This window comes from Hetaerina americana, unplaced genomic scaffold (genome assembly GCF_022747635.1).
Source record: "Hetaerina americana unplaced genomic scaffold, ioHetAmer1.1.p SCAF_2, whole genome shotgun sequence".
In the NCBI taxonomy this organism is placed as follows: Eukaryota; Metazoa; Arthropoda; class Insecta; order Odonata; family Calopterygidae; genus Hetaerina; species Hetaerina americana.
Genome location: NW_027286763.1, coordinates 47,340,374 through 47,355,248, shown reverse-complemented (window position 1 = coordinate 47,355,248; position 14,875 = coordinate 47,340,374). Strand labels below are relative to the sequence as shown.

Here is a 14,875-nt window from a genome sequence, read left to right as displayed (position 1 = left end):
ATTTTCATCAATTATATGAAGGTTAAAAAATATATTTACAAGAGCATAGAAATATTATAAAATGAATAGCAGAATATTGTTTTCAGAAAGCTAAACCAATCACGAAGCCAGATAGGAAAAAATAAATGACCGGTGAAGGGTGAATTTTAAAAAGGATTGCAAATGCAAATATTTATATACTCTTATTATACAAATTAAAATAAAGCGGTGAAGATATTTAATGACTTATTTGTTGCTTAGTGAAACTATGCATTTGCTCACTGTAAAGGAGGATAAGGGATTCTTGGGGCTAATAAATGCAGTGTAAATGAATAGTGGGAGAGTATGGATGGTATAAAAATGTTTTAATTAAAACTTAACATACTATTGACAACTTTTGATTATGTGAAATTAAAACCTATTAAGAAATCCTAGGCATTTAAAATTTGTATTTTCAGAAAATTATTTAAAAATTTTAAATTATTTTGAAGAGTGTAATTTTATTAAAATATCCAAGTGCTGTGAAGAGAGCAGCACAGATAATCTGCTAAATGAATAATCCACTCATGGATGACTGAGAGTTTAGTGTATAATTGTGCATATTGTAAATGCATTATGTGCATTTTAACTGATCATATTGTATGATTACAAATTTGTATCTTGTGCCCCAAAAAAAGATACTGTTAAAAAGTCAAAGTGAATACCAGCATTAGAAGTATGAAAGAATAGCTCAAAAGAAAGATCTGCCGCAAAATTGTAGTAATAAATGGTTAAAATTAGTGGTAATTGGTGGGAAAAGTTTGCTAATTTACATGTAAATGACACAATCTTAGAAAAGTTAATTTGGCAAAATATAATATTAAAGATAGAATTCTTGCCTTGTTTGACTCACTGTGTTTCAGAAATACTGGTGATGCAACAGTGTCATCGATTATGGGAAATTAAAAATTTTTAACGTTTACATTGAAAGGAAGACTGCTGGTTTTAGAGTGAAAGGAGTTTTGAAATAAAATGACATTTTTAACGTTACAGATATTCTGAGTGTATAAAATATTCTGGAAAATATGATTTACTGGGCTTAAAAATGACTTATAAATTCATCCCTTGGCTATTTTGAGTAGTATCTCCAATATCTGGTTATTTAATAATCTTCTTCTCTTCATCTATTCAAACAGAAAGTGCTCTATGTGTTACCAGCTTATTAAATTTGAAGTTTAAGGAGATATTGCTTTATGTATTTGTGGACAAACCAAGATATTTCTTGCTTTTCAGGCCAATGAAAACTTATATTTGGCATTTAATTAAGTGACAAAATTAGATGTATAGTTCAGTAATACTAGTGACTTTGGAATAATTCTGTCACAAGTAGCAAAACTGATACAAAAAATTTTTCGTGAAGCATCACCTTTCATTGTAACTAATTATTCCAAATGTATTTGTTTATCAAATCATTATGCTATTTTGCATGTATCATGAATTGTGGAGTTTTGTTATTTTGTAAAACTTATGCTTATTTTTTTAATTCTCAAGCTAAGGAGTGAAGTTAATATATTTGACAGAAAAATTTGTCTTACTGCCTTGTTAAAATTTGTTGTCTCAGGCGTAACTTTGTGGAATTTGCATAACATATTGAAATGTAATGAAATAATTGACTTTGTAATTCCACACACTTTATTTAAAAACACACGACCCAGGTTTCGACGTTCAACCCAGATGACGTTCAACGTCGAAACCTGGGTCGTGTGTTTTTAAATAAAGTGTGTGGAATTACAAAGTCAATTATTTCATTACATTTCAATATGTTACTGCCTTGTACTTATAAACAGTATTGATTTCAAAAAGTTAGCCATGTGCTCAATGCAATGTAGTCAAGGCATCAGGCAAATTTGCCGATAATGACTCAAGTCATTTAATTTATTTTGCGGTTTTTGCTTTTATTAATTATTTAGTCATTGGATATTGAAAAGGAATTGATTTTAATATTCACGCATGTGTCCCACAGGGTGCTGTTGATGTCCTTTTGCCTGATGAAGAGGAGGAGGAGGAAGAAGATGGTGAAGACCGAAGTTGGAGGCGATAGCATTAGTGCTCGTGCAATGAGCACGAAAACTTTTGCCTTTCCTGTCATGCACATGTTTTAGATCAAGACATTCTGATTGAGACAAGATTGAGGGCCGATAGCTGAATCTGCTTCTGTCCTGCCTATTTTTCATCGAGTTATTTAATGTGCCACTGGACTTGATCATCTCTGTCACTGATGTTACCATTTCATTAATAATCAGTGCATTTTGAGGTGCCTAAGCATTGCCATTGACATTAGGAATGCTTTCTAATGTTTCCTGTCTTTGGTCTAGGTTTTTGAACACACACTAAAACTATTTTTGTTTGCATTTGTACAAAACCACTAGCACTCCTTACACTTTCCATCTCTAAGGGAAAAAAAAGACGATCAAACATCAACACACAACTCAAATGATCATTGATTACAACTGTACTGTTTTAATGTTTTGAGTTTATTCAGTTCATATTTTTTTAGTTTGGTATAAAAATGAAACTCTTCGTTTTTGCTCTAATACAATTCTTGAAATATTTTTTGGCATATACATGTTTTCAAAACCTTAACAATGAGATAAATTAATTTCCAACATGAGATGCAATGAGTTAAGTGTCCAGTGAACTATGTTATGGTTAACATATTTTATGGTTAATTTTACTGTGTTTGATTGTCTTTATATATGTGAATTGTGTGTGGCCTTAATAGTCTACTTGTTTTTGTCTTAACATTGAAGTGAATACTTGGATGTGTACAAAATTTATATATAATTTAAGAGATCATGTTAATAGTGGCTTTGGAGGATGTAAAGGTAACAACAAAATTCTAGTCCTGAGAGCCACATGGTAATTATACTGCTATTGTGAGTATTGCTATGGATGTCAGTATGAAAAAGAAAATAATGCATGAAAAAATAAAATCAAAAACAGGAAAAAAATACAAGAAAAAAAAAGAATTTAAGAAAAAAAGATGTGGAAAAGAGGTACCATATCAGACCACCACATTTTGTACAGTGTTAAAAAAAAAATAACTTAAGAATATAAGATAACCAAGCCAAAGTTTCTTGGTCAAAAAAAAAAAAAACTTGTTCCCACAAAAACAAATGCTTAACAAAACTCTTCCACCATGTCTTCAATGATGCATCATGGTAAGATTAAATCAGGCGAGTGGGTAAGTACTAATGATTTCTGCTTCTTATGCTCTGTGGAAGATGGTACCTGCAATGCACAGAAAATTATTGTTAATAATGATTAATTATGGCTCAATGCAGCATTTTGAATTTTGAGAAACATTTATTATTAGGCCCTGAAATTATTCTCATTCCTATGTTTAGAAAGTATGTAATTGAACCACTCTGAAGAAAAAGTTACTAAAAACTTTATTATTTTCACTATTTAGAATAATTCTAATCATAACTTCTTCCACAGATATTATAACTGAAATTTAACCATATAGTGTTTGTATGATTTATTAAATAACAAAATTTATATTTAATTTTACCTTGAACGAGTGTGGCGCAACCAGGGACCAAGCTGAGTCGCAAGCATCCCCCCAAGCAGAATTTGAGTGGGGTGATAAATGAGGAGAGGGAGTGAGATCTGTGCTAGATGCGAGTATCCACCAAATAGAATTCGAAGCATTGGAATCCCTACAAGAACAGGTATTTTTATACATGAGTGGCATTAATTTTAGATATCTATTAGCTAATATTGCTTTGTCTTCAATTTTGCTATGTTTATTATGGTTCATTAAGAATGGACTTTTTTTTAAGATATTGGATATTGAAAATTTTTAATTTTGAATAGTACCCGACAGTAATTTACACTATTATAGGGTAATTTAACAGCCTCAACAATTTATATTATTTTCTCCAGAATTATTGCTTAGTTATGTAAAATACATTCATTGAAACTAGATTTTAAAATTTTGATGAACACTGCGACCTGAAGCTAATTGTCCACAAAGTGCAGCAACACTGGCATTGTGCAACTGAAATAATAAAAAATAAAACCATTGTGTTTGAACTGTTACTCAGGAAATTGTTATCATCCATCCTAATGAGGCATTTATTCTCAATTAACAACAGTAAAATTTAAGTTATATTATGATACTTCATCGGCTGACATTTTTATCATTTTTAATTTAATCACAAGCGTCAAACCTATGTTTAGTTTCAAAATCAGGGATATATGATATGTTCCCCAATATGTTAAATATTTTCTGTTGTTAACTCATAATACACCATTCAACTTCCCTTGATACATTATTCTCAATTGTTTCTTCCTAGGAATTATAAGCTGAGATAAAGGAACAAAATGTCTTGACAAACAAGTATGCAGTTGTTATTCTATTCTATCTGTCCTGATGTGTTTTTGGTTTTACATTTTTCTTTGGTAGTACAGTGGACCCTTGGTAGCATGCATGATTTTGAAGGGACCCAGAATTCTAAGCAGTAATCATTAAAATGTGCAAACTAGGGCCAGGGTTTTATCTATCATTGAATGTATAAAAGAGGTGACCAAAACATGTCATCAACAATTATTTATGCAATTTCAGACAAGGACCAGGGATGGATGCACTTGCGAGGAAAATATGCTGGCAAAGATCCACTGTATGCATTTACTTTAAATCATTAATCATATGGATCCCAATGAAGATATAGATGTTTTACTGAAGTGATATGAATTTTTGGTTTTCATGAATGTTTTATTAATTAATGTGCTTTGAAAATGAAAGCGCAGCTCTTAGAGCATGGGGTGTTTAAATTACTCAGAATAGCATTTATTTTACTTCCTGGAGTTTGGGCAACACACTCCCTAGTAGTTCTGGTGACTGGAACTGATTTTTTTCTTTCAATTTCATTTTATCGTGTATCGTATGCATCAAGCTTCAGACACGGGTCATTGTAGTCCTCCTCTTACCCATTGGTGGGCCAGGTTTTCTCTCTTTTTTCTTATAATGTACTGGGACCTTACAAAAGCTTGTTACCTTAAAAATTAACATGCTGCATTCTTTTACAGACAATCCAATGAAAGGAGCTAAAAAATGATTAACTTACCTAATGTCAATGATTTGTGGGTGGCACAGAACAATATTGTGACCACATCTGAAGGTGAAAACCACTCTCCAAATCTGGATGCTACAGCAAACGCCAGGTAAAGGAGAAATATTTGGACACCAAGAACTGGTTTTCAAGGATCAAAAGAAAAAAGATTCATGAAAAACCATTGCGATATTTCTTGAAGACATGAAGACTACTAAATAAAAGTGTCAATGCATATAATAAATTGTATCAATTATTAATATCAGTAATAGAATGAAATTTTTATCACTTAACAAATAAATTCTTGTTAAAATTTTATTCTTGGAATGATTCTTAAAACATCTCCTAATAAAGCTTTGCCAAATTCTATAGATAGCTGATTCAGCTGAATGGAAGACATCTAGCATGAACATATGGACTTTGAAATTCATCCAGATGGCTCAATTATGTAACCAGCCACACCCACATGGACGAAAACTAATATTTATAAACAATAAATTAAAAAAATATAAAATAGTATTTTTAATATGCCAACAACAACAGAATAAAAAAAGAACTTCATAGTTGCATCATGATGCATATAGAATAATACATTGTAATTTTTCACTCACCAATCACTAATGTTGAAAGAACATCTTCAGCATTCATTCCAGATTCTTCTTTTGCAGCAAAAGTATCACAAAATGTTGAATATATGATAAATAGAAGTGAGATCTGGCCGATTGGGGCACTAAATTGGAGAATTTTGCGCAATCCAATAAATTCAAATTGCCTTGCTGACTGCCCAAGAACCAGAGGAATTAAGACCGTTGTTGCCAATTGAAACATGCAGTTTGACAACGGCACTAAAGTGGACATCCCAAGCTACCATGACATGGAAAAGAATTTAGGGTTTTGTTAAATGCATAAATACTATTCTTATAGTGTTCAGTGATATAGTAAATCCACCATGTGATACCAATAACTTGGTTACTAATGGGTATGCTGACTTATTTCCTTTACTGTACATCTTTATGTGACATAGACATGAAAAGAAATTATTTATTTAAGCCCTTGAAGGCTGTATCTATTTTTGATTTTTCTCTAGGCCGTTTAAGCATTTCAAATTAACGTTGATCATTTGAGAATAAGAATGAAGAGCTTGATAAATGTATGCATGTGAGTCTTTGAAAAAAGCACAATTAGAAAAATGATGGAAAGTACTGATGATAGCTAGTTTTTCTACAAAGAAGAGAAATTTTAAGTTACCAGAATAGAAATAATTAGCAGATACTACTTAGAAAAGTATTTTAATCTCTAAAATATGCACTAGCTTAAGTTTAAGTGACTAAAATAGACACTTATGAGTTGTCAATACATGCAAGATTCTCTGAATACATATCTTGCAAATTCTTTTTTAAGTTTATTGCAATTCACTAAATGACTCTACCACCACCTTTCAGGTAATTTGGAATAAAGATACATTCTGCTTTTGGTTTTATAAATAATAACATGAAAAAAAGTTCAACTACATATAAATTGATTTGAAAGTTAGCTGTGCAAACAAGAAACTTCATGATGAGGTGAAAGTTTTAGAATTTGCTGTGGACAACTAGAATTCTGAATCTAAAAACACTACTAAAAATGTCCGTATTGAACAACATAAACTTGGTGCTAACAGTGTTTATATTCATGACAGCAATTTTGAAGTTGCATTTTGTAACCGTTTCCTTCATAGTAGTGTATTCATAAGACTTGTGACATTCAAGGAGTGACTTGCACAGCGCAGTGGAATGTTGCTTAATGAATACCTCACATGCCAGGGATTTCACATAACGAGCAAAAAACATTTAAAAAAACTCCCTTAGCGAACAATGTTTTGCATGATGAGGAGAGAGAAAGTCCCATATTGATTGTGTGCCTGCTGCTTCATTCTGTGTTTAGCACTCGCCCTGCTAGCATCTTGGTGTCATTAGTGATCACTCATTTTTCCAAACTAGTTACAGATATATTATTGGCGATTTTTTGTGCAAATTTAAATAACCCTTGCAGAAATGTCCATGAAGAAAAAGCCGTTAGAAGACATCCACAAGGGAATAAAAATAACCGTAGAGATGAAAAGTAAAATCATTGAAAAGAAAGAAAAAGGTGTGAATGGGGCTGATCTAGCACGCACATACAATTGGTTGACATTACTGGATTTGCATCATCCTCAGGAACAAGGGCAAGATTAAGGAGATGCTTCAAAGGGAGTGACAAGAATATCTTTACAATTGGTGTCACATTCTAAACGAATTTGAAAGACTGTGCTCTTCTCATATGGATAAATAAAAAGTAATTGTAATGTGACACTATAAATGATACTATCATTTGTGAGAAGTTGAAAGTGATTTTTGCTGACCTCATTAAGAAGACGCTAGCATCATCAGCGGCTGAAGAAGAAGTATTTGAGGGAACTCGTGGGCAGTTTAAGAGCTTTAAATGAAGAACTGGTATCCACAGAATTGTATGGCATGGTGAAGCTGCAAGCTCCGGCACAAAGGCAGCAGAGAACTTCATTGGCGACTTTAGGAAACTTGTAGATTTTAAGGGTTGCCCACAGCAACAGTTTTTTAATTGTGATAAAACAGGTCTCTTCTGGAAAAAGATGCCAAAGCAACCTATATAACAGCTGAGGAGAATGCGTTTTCCACTCACAAGTTGATCAAAGACTGTCCCACAGTACTTTTTTGTGCCAATGTAAGCAGCGATTTGAAAATTAAAACGCCGCATGTTTACCATTCAGAAACTTCACCAGCCTTAAATGGAGTGTTAAGGCCAGAAGAGCAAGCTAAATTTATTTTTGCTGGCACAGAATGTATTATTGCATTTTAAATTACTTTATATAGGAAAAATTGTATTGCTCAATGAGGGTTTCACATTATGAGTAAGATTCTAGAATGAATTATGCTCATGAAGTGAGGTTCACCATACATGTATAAGATCCCCTACAAACATCTTTGATTTTTTCTTTCACTGATCAGAGCATTTGGTGCACTCCTTTTTATGAAAAGGGCTGCAGAGAAAGCAGGATTACTGACATTTTAAATTTTTACAATGCTGCATATTTTGGCATCATTATTTGGGGAGAGGCCTCAGTGGCATGCTCCCAGAACATGCCGGTGGGGGAGAAAAGGTGAGGGTGGGATTGAGGCAAGAGGTGCTGTGATGCCTGGGAGAATGAGAGTTCAAAAGGAGTACAGCAGAACAAGACACATGAAATTCCTGCCAAAGAATCACAAATCAATGTGCATCAACCATGAAGACTCAGGGCAAATTCATCGCAAACCCCTTAAATTTTAGGGCATAAAGGGGACATCCTGGAAGTTATGCAACATTCGTAGGTCTTCAAGACATTAGCCATGCCAGCTTTCCAGGATAATCGCCTAATGAGGATGTTCTGAATGGCCCTTGAGATTAAAGAGAATGAATTTGAAGTAGTATTGCCAGTAGCCAAGACAGTTATGGTATTCAGCCTTATTAATCCATGCAATTTCTACGTGGCTGTACCAGTGTGCCATCATTTTCTTAAGTTGATGAAATTGTAGTTCACATGCTGATTGAGCTTTCACCAATTAGCATTTAAGGAGAATAACTAATTGTTGAATGCAGTGAGAGAGGAACAGATTTGAGCATGTTTCTCATAAATTGAGCACAACATTGTCAACAACATAAGATTAAATCAACTGCACATGACAGCTGTCTCTTCAAGTGTTTCTAAGATAATTGAGATGAAAATTAACAAACAATTAAGGGGTGACTTTTGTTAAATTATAAAACATTTTCAAATGAGATTTAGATGTTAGGATCCTGAAGACAATAGTTCAAGGCACCTTCTGAAGATAGTTGGTGACATCATTACCCCTGACACACTCCTTTGCAGTGGTTTTCTGTGAACTGTTGCTTCAAGAAGTCCAAATTTCTCATAGCAACAATTCTATTTACTAGCTCTTTTAAGCCAATTTGTTAATGCAAAAAAGCTTTTTATAGAACGTAAACTATTGAAATGAAAATGTTATGTATGTTAGAAGAGAAATATTTTGAGTCTCTGCATGAGAAATTATGAGTTGTGACGTGACTTATACTTTTGAGAAATAGGCCAATGGTTAACACTAAATAAGTGCTTCAAGTTCATGTGAAAAACACTTGATTGCACAATTACATTAATATGACCAAAATTTTAATTATCAGCATCAGATAAAATTACTACCTACCATTAGTTACCGAGTCAAAAAGTATTCTACACACCATGCCTTTATTTGGAAAAACTAACACTAGAATACTGAATGTCAACATTTACAGCATCCCACTTACCCCCATCACAGTATTTCGAAGTCATATGCGTAATTGGAAGATGATTGCTGACAACATTACCTGGGCATACACAATAGACACTACAAAAAAAATGTATCCCACCTTCAAAGGAATATATTTAATAATTTAAAATGTATGAAACAGTACGATTATATAGATATATGAGGCCATGATAGTTACAAATGATAAATGCATGCAGTGACAGCCACAATGATCTAACAACAATGGACTATTGTAAGAAAGATTTTAAATAGCAAATGGCAGATCTTCCTTGAGCTAGGGTATAAATCTACACTTGAGAGAGGGTTAAAATAGATAGTTGAAGGCAACAGAGTCACTAGGAGTTGGGAGTGATTTTTACATTTTAATGGAAAATTTTCACACAATGTATGGCTAAGGGAAAAAAATGAAAATTTTCACTCTAAATTAAAAATTTTTACGAGGAATGTTATTCAAAGGGGAATGGACCGTCTTGACTTGGGTCAACCCTTAAAGCACATTCATTATGCATGCCTAGAATCATTTAATTCTTTTAGCCTATTTTTTTTAACATCAACACACGTCTTAAAGAGTTCTTAGTATCATCCGGTGCAACTGGAGGGCATTGAGTAAAAATAATAGAAAGCATAGCATAAGATGAGAGGGAGTTAGGCTTTGAAAAACCATTCATAGATGTTTCTTCAGTGGCCTTTATGACTGATCAGTGGCCAAGTATGTCTACAATTCATAACAAGCAAGTGCTGACAGGTAAGTGCATCTCATATCATCAGATTAAGTCCAGTATGCATTGGCAGGAATGTATGCATACAATACCCTGTTCACAGTATGATAGATTAATAATTAATATAATGTATCAAACTAATTTAGATTGTTTCTGAAATTTGTGACAAGAAGTTGACAACAGTGCTAGTGAAAAAAGTATTTGAATTTTTTATATTTAATGTATTGCTCTCAATGGATTAGGAATTACACAAGTCAAATTGCATGATCGTTTTTTCAATAAAACAGCAATTTACATGAATTTTTATAAATTTTCTCACATGTCTCTATTGTGTTTCTGTAACTTTTAGTGCTTACTATACACATAAATCACTTTGCAGGCTTGTTTTGGCACAATATTTGCTATTTGCAGTGAACAGTTAACATGCCCTGCATGACAACATAGGACTGCCATTAAATAATGTAGTGCTCATTATAGTATTGCCTTGCCCTACTTTGTTTGTTTTCAAGTTACTCCTTCCATCCCTTGTCTCTCTCTGTGGGAGGGATGCCTCCGCTGCCTGCCTGCTGCAGTGTGTCACATTCCCACAATCTTTGGGGGTCGAGACCATGAGTTGCATGTCCATTTCACAGTAGAATTTTCCTTCCTACTTTTCTTTCTATATTACAGGGGATGACTTAACACCCCCCACCACATGCCCCTGTGGCAGCATGCGGGGTTTAATGTCAATGTAGATGAGATGTAGAATACATTTTCCACACAAAAACAGGAATATTTAAAACTGTTACTCATTAACATTTATTCCTATCGATTGCATCATCAGTGTTAGTTGGTAAGGTGTGTGTTGATAATGGACAATAACTAAAATAAGGATACAATAAATTAATATTATTATATGATTTCAATTGCATACTAATGTACTACTATAGTAATACTAATGTAACCACTGACATAGCTTACACTACACCTCAAATGAGTTTTATGCATACTGAGTGTGGTGATTACGTAATTGCAAGAAATCCATCCATATAAGACCTTACTACTCATTCTCACTTGCATCCAACAATATCAATCATTTTCCTCACATTAATCAGTTCACTTGACACAGTTGGGGATTTTGGAAATTGTAATATCAGGTGATTTAAGGTCTGAAAACTAATCGATTTTGTGTAAAATTTTCATTGAATGTTTCTCAGAATATAATGAAAATTCAGAATGGGTTTCTTGGAAAGAAATAAAGCCTATACTTAGTGGGAACTGTGGTTTTGGGGATGTCTATCATTTAGTTTCAGACATTATCTAATGCAGAGCAACAACCTAACCTATCTAACCAGTATCTAACCCAGTCTATTAGTTTCATTAATGTTTGTCTTTTGCCTTCTCATGGAAAACCACTATTCACCTCAGGGCATTACCATTCTAATAACTCAAAGTAATAGAGAAAGTTTTATTTTGGAGTAAGAAATAGCATTTATGGAATTTAAAGCATTTTATTTTCTATTAGATAGATAACAACATGCCCATATATGCCGATAACAATATGAACCCAAGAAAGATATAGACAATACAGAGCTAAATATTTAAACTATGGTTTCATTCAGTTATGTAAATATTTGAAAAAGGTTCATAATAACTACAATACTACAGGATCTAACTTATAAATGATTTTTTTAAGCAAGCAACAATCTCTTTTCAACGTCATTCAAACAAGATGACAATGGGTCCTAAAGCACTTGTTAACTGATTAATTAATGTAGCATTTGCACAATTAATAAAATAAAAGTTATACCAAGAATTATTATTTCCTAAAAATGTGTGAGATGATCTTAAAGGAGAATAATATTTCATGCAAAGGAAGATATTTTGAAAGAAAAAGGAATCTTGGATATCTTGTCAACGTTTCGAAATAATGTTGATAGTGCTAGATAGTCCAGTGGTTATAGTTTGATTCAGGGGTTTTCTTGCATATTTACAAAAAAGTGGTGCCAAATATATTCCCTCTTCACCGTAATTCATCATCAACATTGAGCTATCAAAAATCTGAGTTCATACCTCTGAGAAAATCTGAGTGTCTATTCAAAATGCCAATGAATCAATAAAAAAAACAGGAGCTATCCAAGAAATGATAAGACTACTTGGACAATGTTATATTGAAAATGATGAAACATTTAGGTGGGCCATTGCTGCTTGATACAGAAATTCTTTGCCTTTCAAATGTTTTATGAACCCTGACTTGATTCTAAAGCCTATTGAAATTAAAAATGAAACTTTAAAAACCAACTTAATTGATTCCAAAAATGGCATATCTGATTTTTTTTGCAAATTTAATAAAACAAATCTACAGCTCCAAGACAATAAGTTGAATTTTATCATAAAAAATATTTCAACACTGGCGGTTAAATGTCTTTGACATATGCGTTATTAGAACTTGGGGAATTTAGCCTGTATCCTTATTTATCAACAGTGAAAAACCTTCTGAAGGCTTGTTTACTAGTTACCAGCATTGGGAGGCACTCAATTCTGGTGGGAACAATCGATTTGAAAAAAATCATAATTCAGGGTGTGGCAACATAACTTCCTTTTTGCAAACCCAAAACGCTTTAAAAAAAAGGAAGTTAAGTTGCTGCACCCTGTATGAGCACTCACATTAGGTTTTGAGTCCTTTTTCATGTACAGAGAGGAGAATCTCTGAAATGACAAGAACTGATAGAGGTAATCATAAAAAAGGAATCTAAATGCAATTTTCTATTTGTTCACTTAAGAAGATAGGTTTTCACAGGAAATCAATTTTTTTTTTTCTGAACAAAGGGTGGTATGCCATGAAGTTCCGAAACATCCAGTTAGATTATACTAGTAACCATACCAAAGTACTACCTGACTATAATAAATAACATTTCCTTATGCTGTAAAGGGTTGAACTTTTTACGGCTTAAGAAAATATAATTCAATATAGTCAGTCATAAGACAGCCATAAGAAGCTCAATTTATCCTTTCCATAGTACTATCTGTCGCCCATTCTCCACCATTAACCACTGTACATATCATATGTATTGGTATATATTATTAAATAGAGCTTCTTGGATAAGCATGCACCAAATTCTTGAGCTAAGTGTTGGAAAACATTAAATATATATTTCATTTGCTGCTTAGAAGGGACATGCATATGAGCAATGTCTGCTTGCTATAACATTTAATTTGGCCATCAAGAAGCTCTTTCATTGCACCATTGTAATGGATGAAGAAATGAAATATTTAAAAAAAATTGTATCGAAACAAACTTTCCTGCCAATAAATGCTCTCAATCATGAGCCATAGCTTTTAAACTTATCATCACAACATATGGAAAGGTGCAGCATTGAATGGGGCGGAATAAATAGTTTTGAAAAGATAAAAAGCTTGTAATCCATACTCCCTGTCGTTACATTTAGTGCTTACACCAATGAGGAAATATTAAAGATTGAATGGTTGTCTCATTACATTGATCAGCATATCAAATACATTTTATTACTCAATTTAGTGCACACACTATCTAATTACAGCCTAGATCTTTATGAATATTGTATCAACATGCAAATATAACTTCCATTTTATTTCTTAAAGCTAATTAACCCCTATATCAGTAATTTTGGGTGGAAGTGCATGCAAATATTGTATGGTTATGTCAATTTAAAAAAATTGAAGATGATTTGGGAGAAATAGAATCAGTAATTTTAGTAGGCGCATGCAAATATTTTATACTTTAGTGTTACGTCAATTTAAAAAATCGAAGAAGAAATGGGAGTAATAGAATGCAAGGCATCCTATTATTAATTCATGACTACAAGGCCCTTAACTAGTTCTCCAGTTTTATTTTCTCGAAAACAATCATAAAGAAGGCTTAAAAATGTAAACATACGAAATAAAGTAGAGTAAGCGGAGTTACTATAACTCCTAACAGGCTCCCCAACGCAGAGTTAAATATAGCAGCTGCTTCATTACCCCCAACAGTTCTTGTCAAAATAACAGCCGAGGAGACTGGAGGAGGCATACAACTGACAGTCAGTAACCTTTGAAATAAAGTAAAATATAGTTCAAACAGCTAAGCAGTTCTTCAGAGTTTATTCTCAATTAATATATATGGACGAATCAGATAAGTAAAACAGTTGCCATAAAAGTAACATCCATACCCTTTTAAAATCCATTCATTAACTTTAAATACAGATAGGCATTTCACTAAGAGCAGCATCAAAATTGGAATTAATATCATAGTAAAAACTTGGATAAAACAATGCAACTTCACTTGATAAATGGCATTTGTCAACTCTGACGTTCGTAAGGACAGTCCGCTTATGAAAAATATAAGCGATACAGTTAAATATTTTATAGTGATTTCTGGCTTCAAAGGACCTGCAAAACAACCAATTATCCTAATTATTTAAATTCAGTGTAATTAATAGATTAATGAACTTCGCACGCCATTCTAACGGTAGTTACCTCCTCGGGCCCCAAGTTCAGGATTAATTTCTGCTAAAAATATGCAACATAATACTCCTCCCAAAAACCAATTTTTGCGAATCAATTCAACGAGGTCCACCATGTTAATATATTATGAATGGTGATTATACGTGGACATCACACTTTTATCTGCTGACATTTCACAAAAACCATAATCCCTGCTACATTTTGACGTTCCGCCTCCTAACGATGACACGCCTCATGTCCCTCTACCTCCTCTCAGACCAATGAGATCAATCGAACTCGCTCGCCT

General features: G+C 33.1%; 2 protein-coding genes across 3 annotated transcripts in view; one reads left to right on the top strand and one right to left on the bottom strand.

The window, feature by feature from the left end:
- The window catches only part of swm (Zinc finger protein swm), a 38,701-nt gene extending 35,553 nt beyond the window's left edge, over nt 1-3,148 (top strand). For both annotated transcript variants that reach the window (XM_071585954.1, XM_071585953.1), the window contains one exon: nt 1,982-3,148. In XM_071585954.1, coding sequence (XP_071442055.1) covers nt 1,982-2,059 — 78 coding nt within the window. In that variant the 3' untranslated portion in view covers nt 2,060-3,148. The remainder of the gene's footprint in view (nt 1-1,981) is intronic.
- Nucleotides 2,474-14,829, bottom strand: LOC139688401 (sodium/bile acid cotransporter 7-like). The gene is made up of 7 exons (XM_071585956.1): nt 14,602-14,829; nt 14,295-14,514; nt 14,024-14,174; nt 5,687-5,939; nt 5,091-5,216; nt 3,533-3,680; nt 2,474-3,249 (listed from the first exon to the last, which is right to left on the bottom strand). Exons 1-7 carry the CDS (start codon nt 14,702-14,704, stop codon nt 3,210-3,212), a joined length of 1,041 nt encoding a protein of 346 aa, XP_071442057.1. The 5' UTR covers nt 14,705-14,829; the 3' UTR covers nt 2,474-3,209.
- Nucleotides 14,830-14,875: the final 46 nt, after the last annotated feature.

What these genes read in the sequence shown, in the direction of transcription:
- LOC139688401 (XM_071585956.1), bottom strand. Translation starts at nt 14,704, where the DNA reads ATGGTGGACCTCGTTGAATTGATTCGCAAAAATTGGTTTTTGGGAGGA. An exon ending in CCACAAATCATTGACATTAG is followed by an intron (nt 3,681 to 5,090) that starts GTAAGTTAATCA and finishes CTGTTCTTGTAG; the next exon opens with GGATTCCAATGCTTCGAATT. An exon ending in TTGCGCCACACTCGTTCAAG is followed by an intron (nt 3,250 to 3,532) that starts GTAAAATTAAAT and finishes TGTGCATTGCAG; the next exon opens with GTACCATCTTCCACAGAGCA.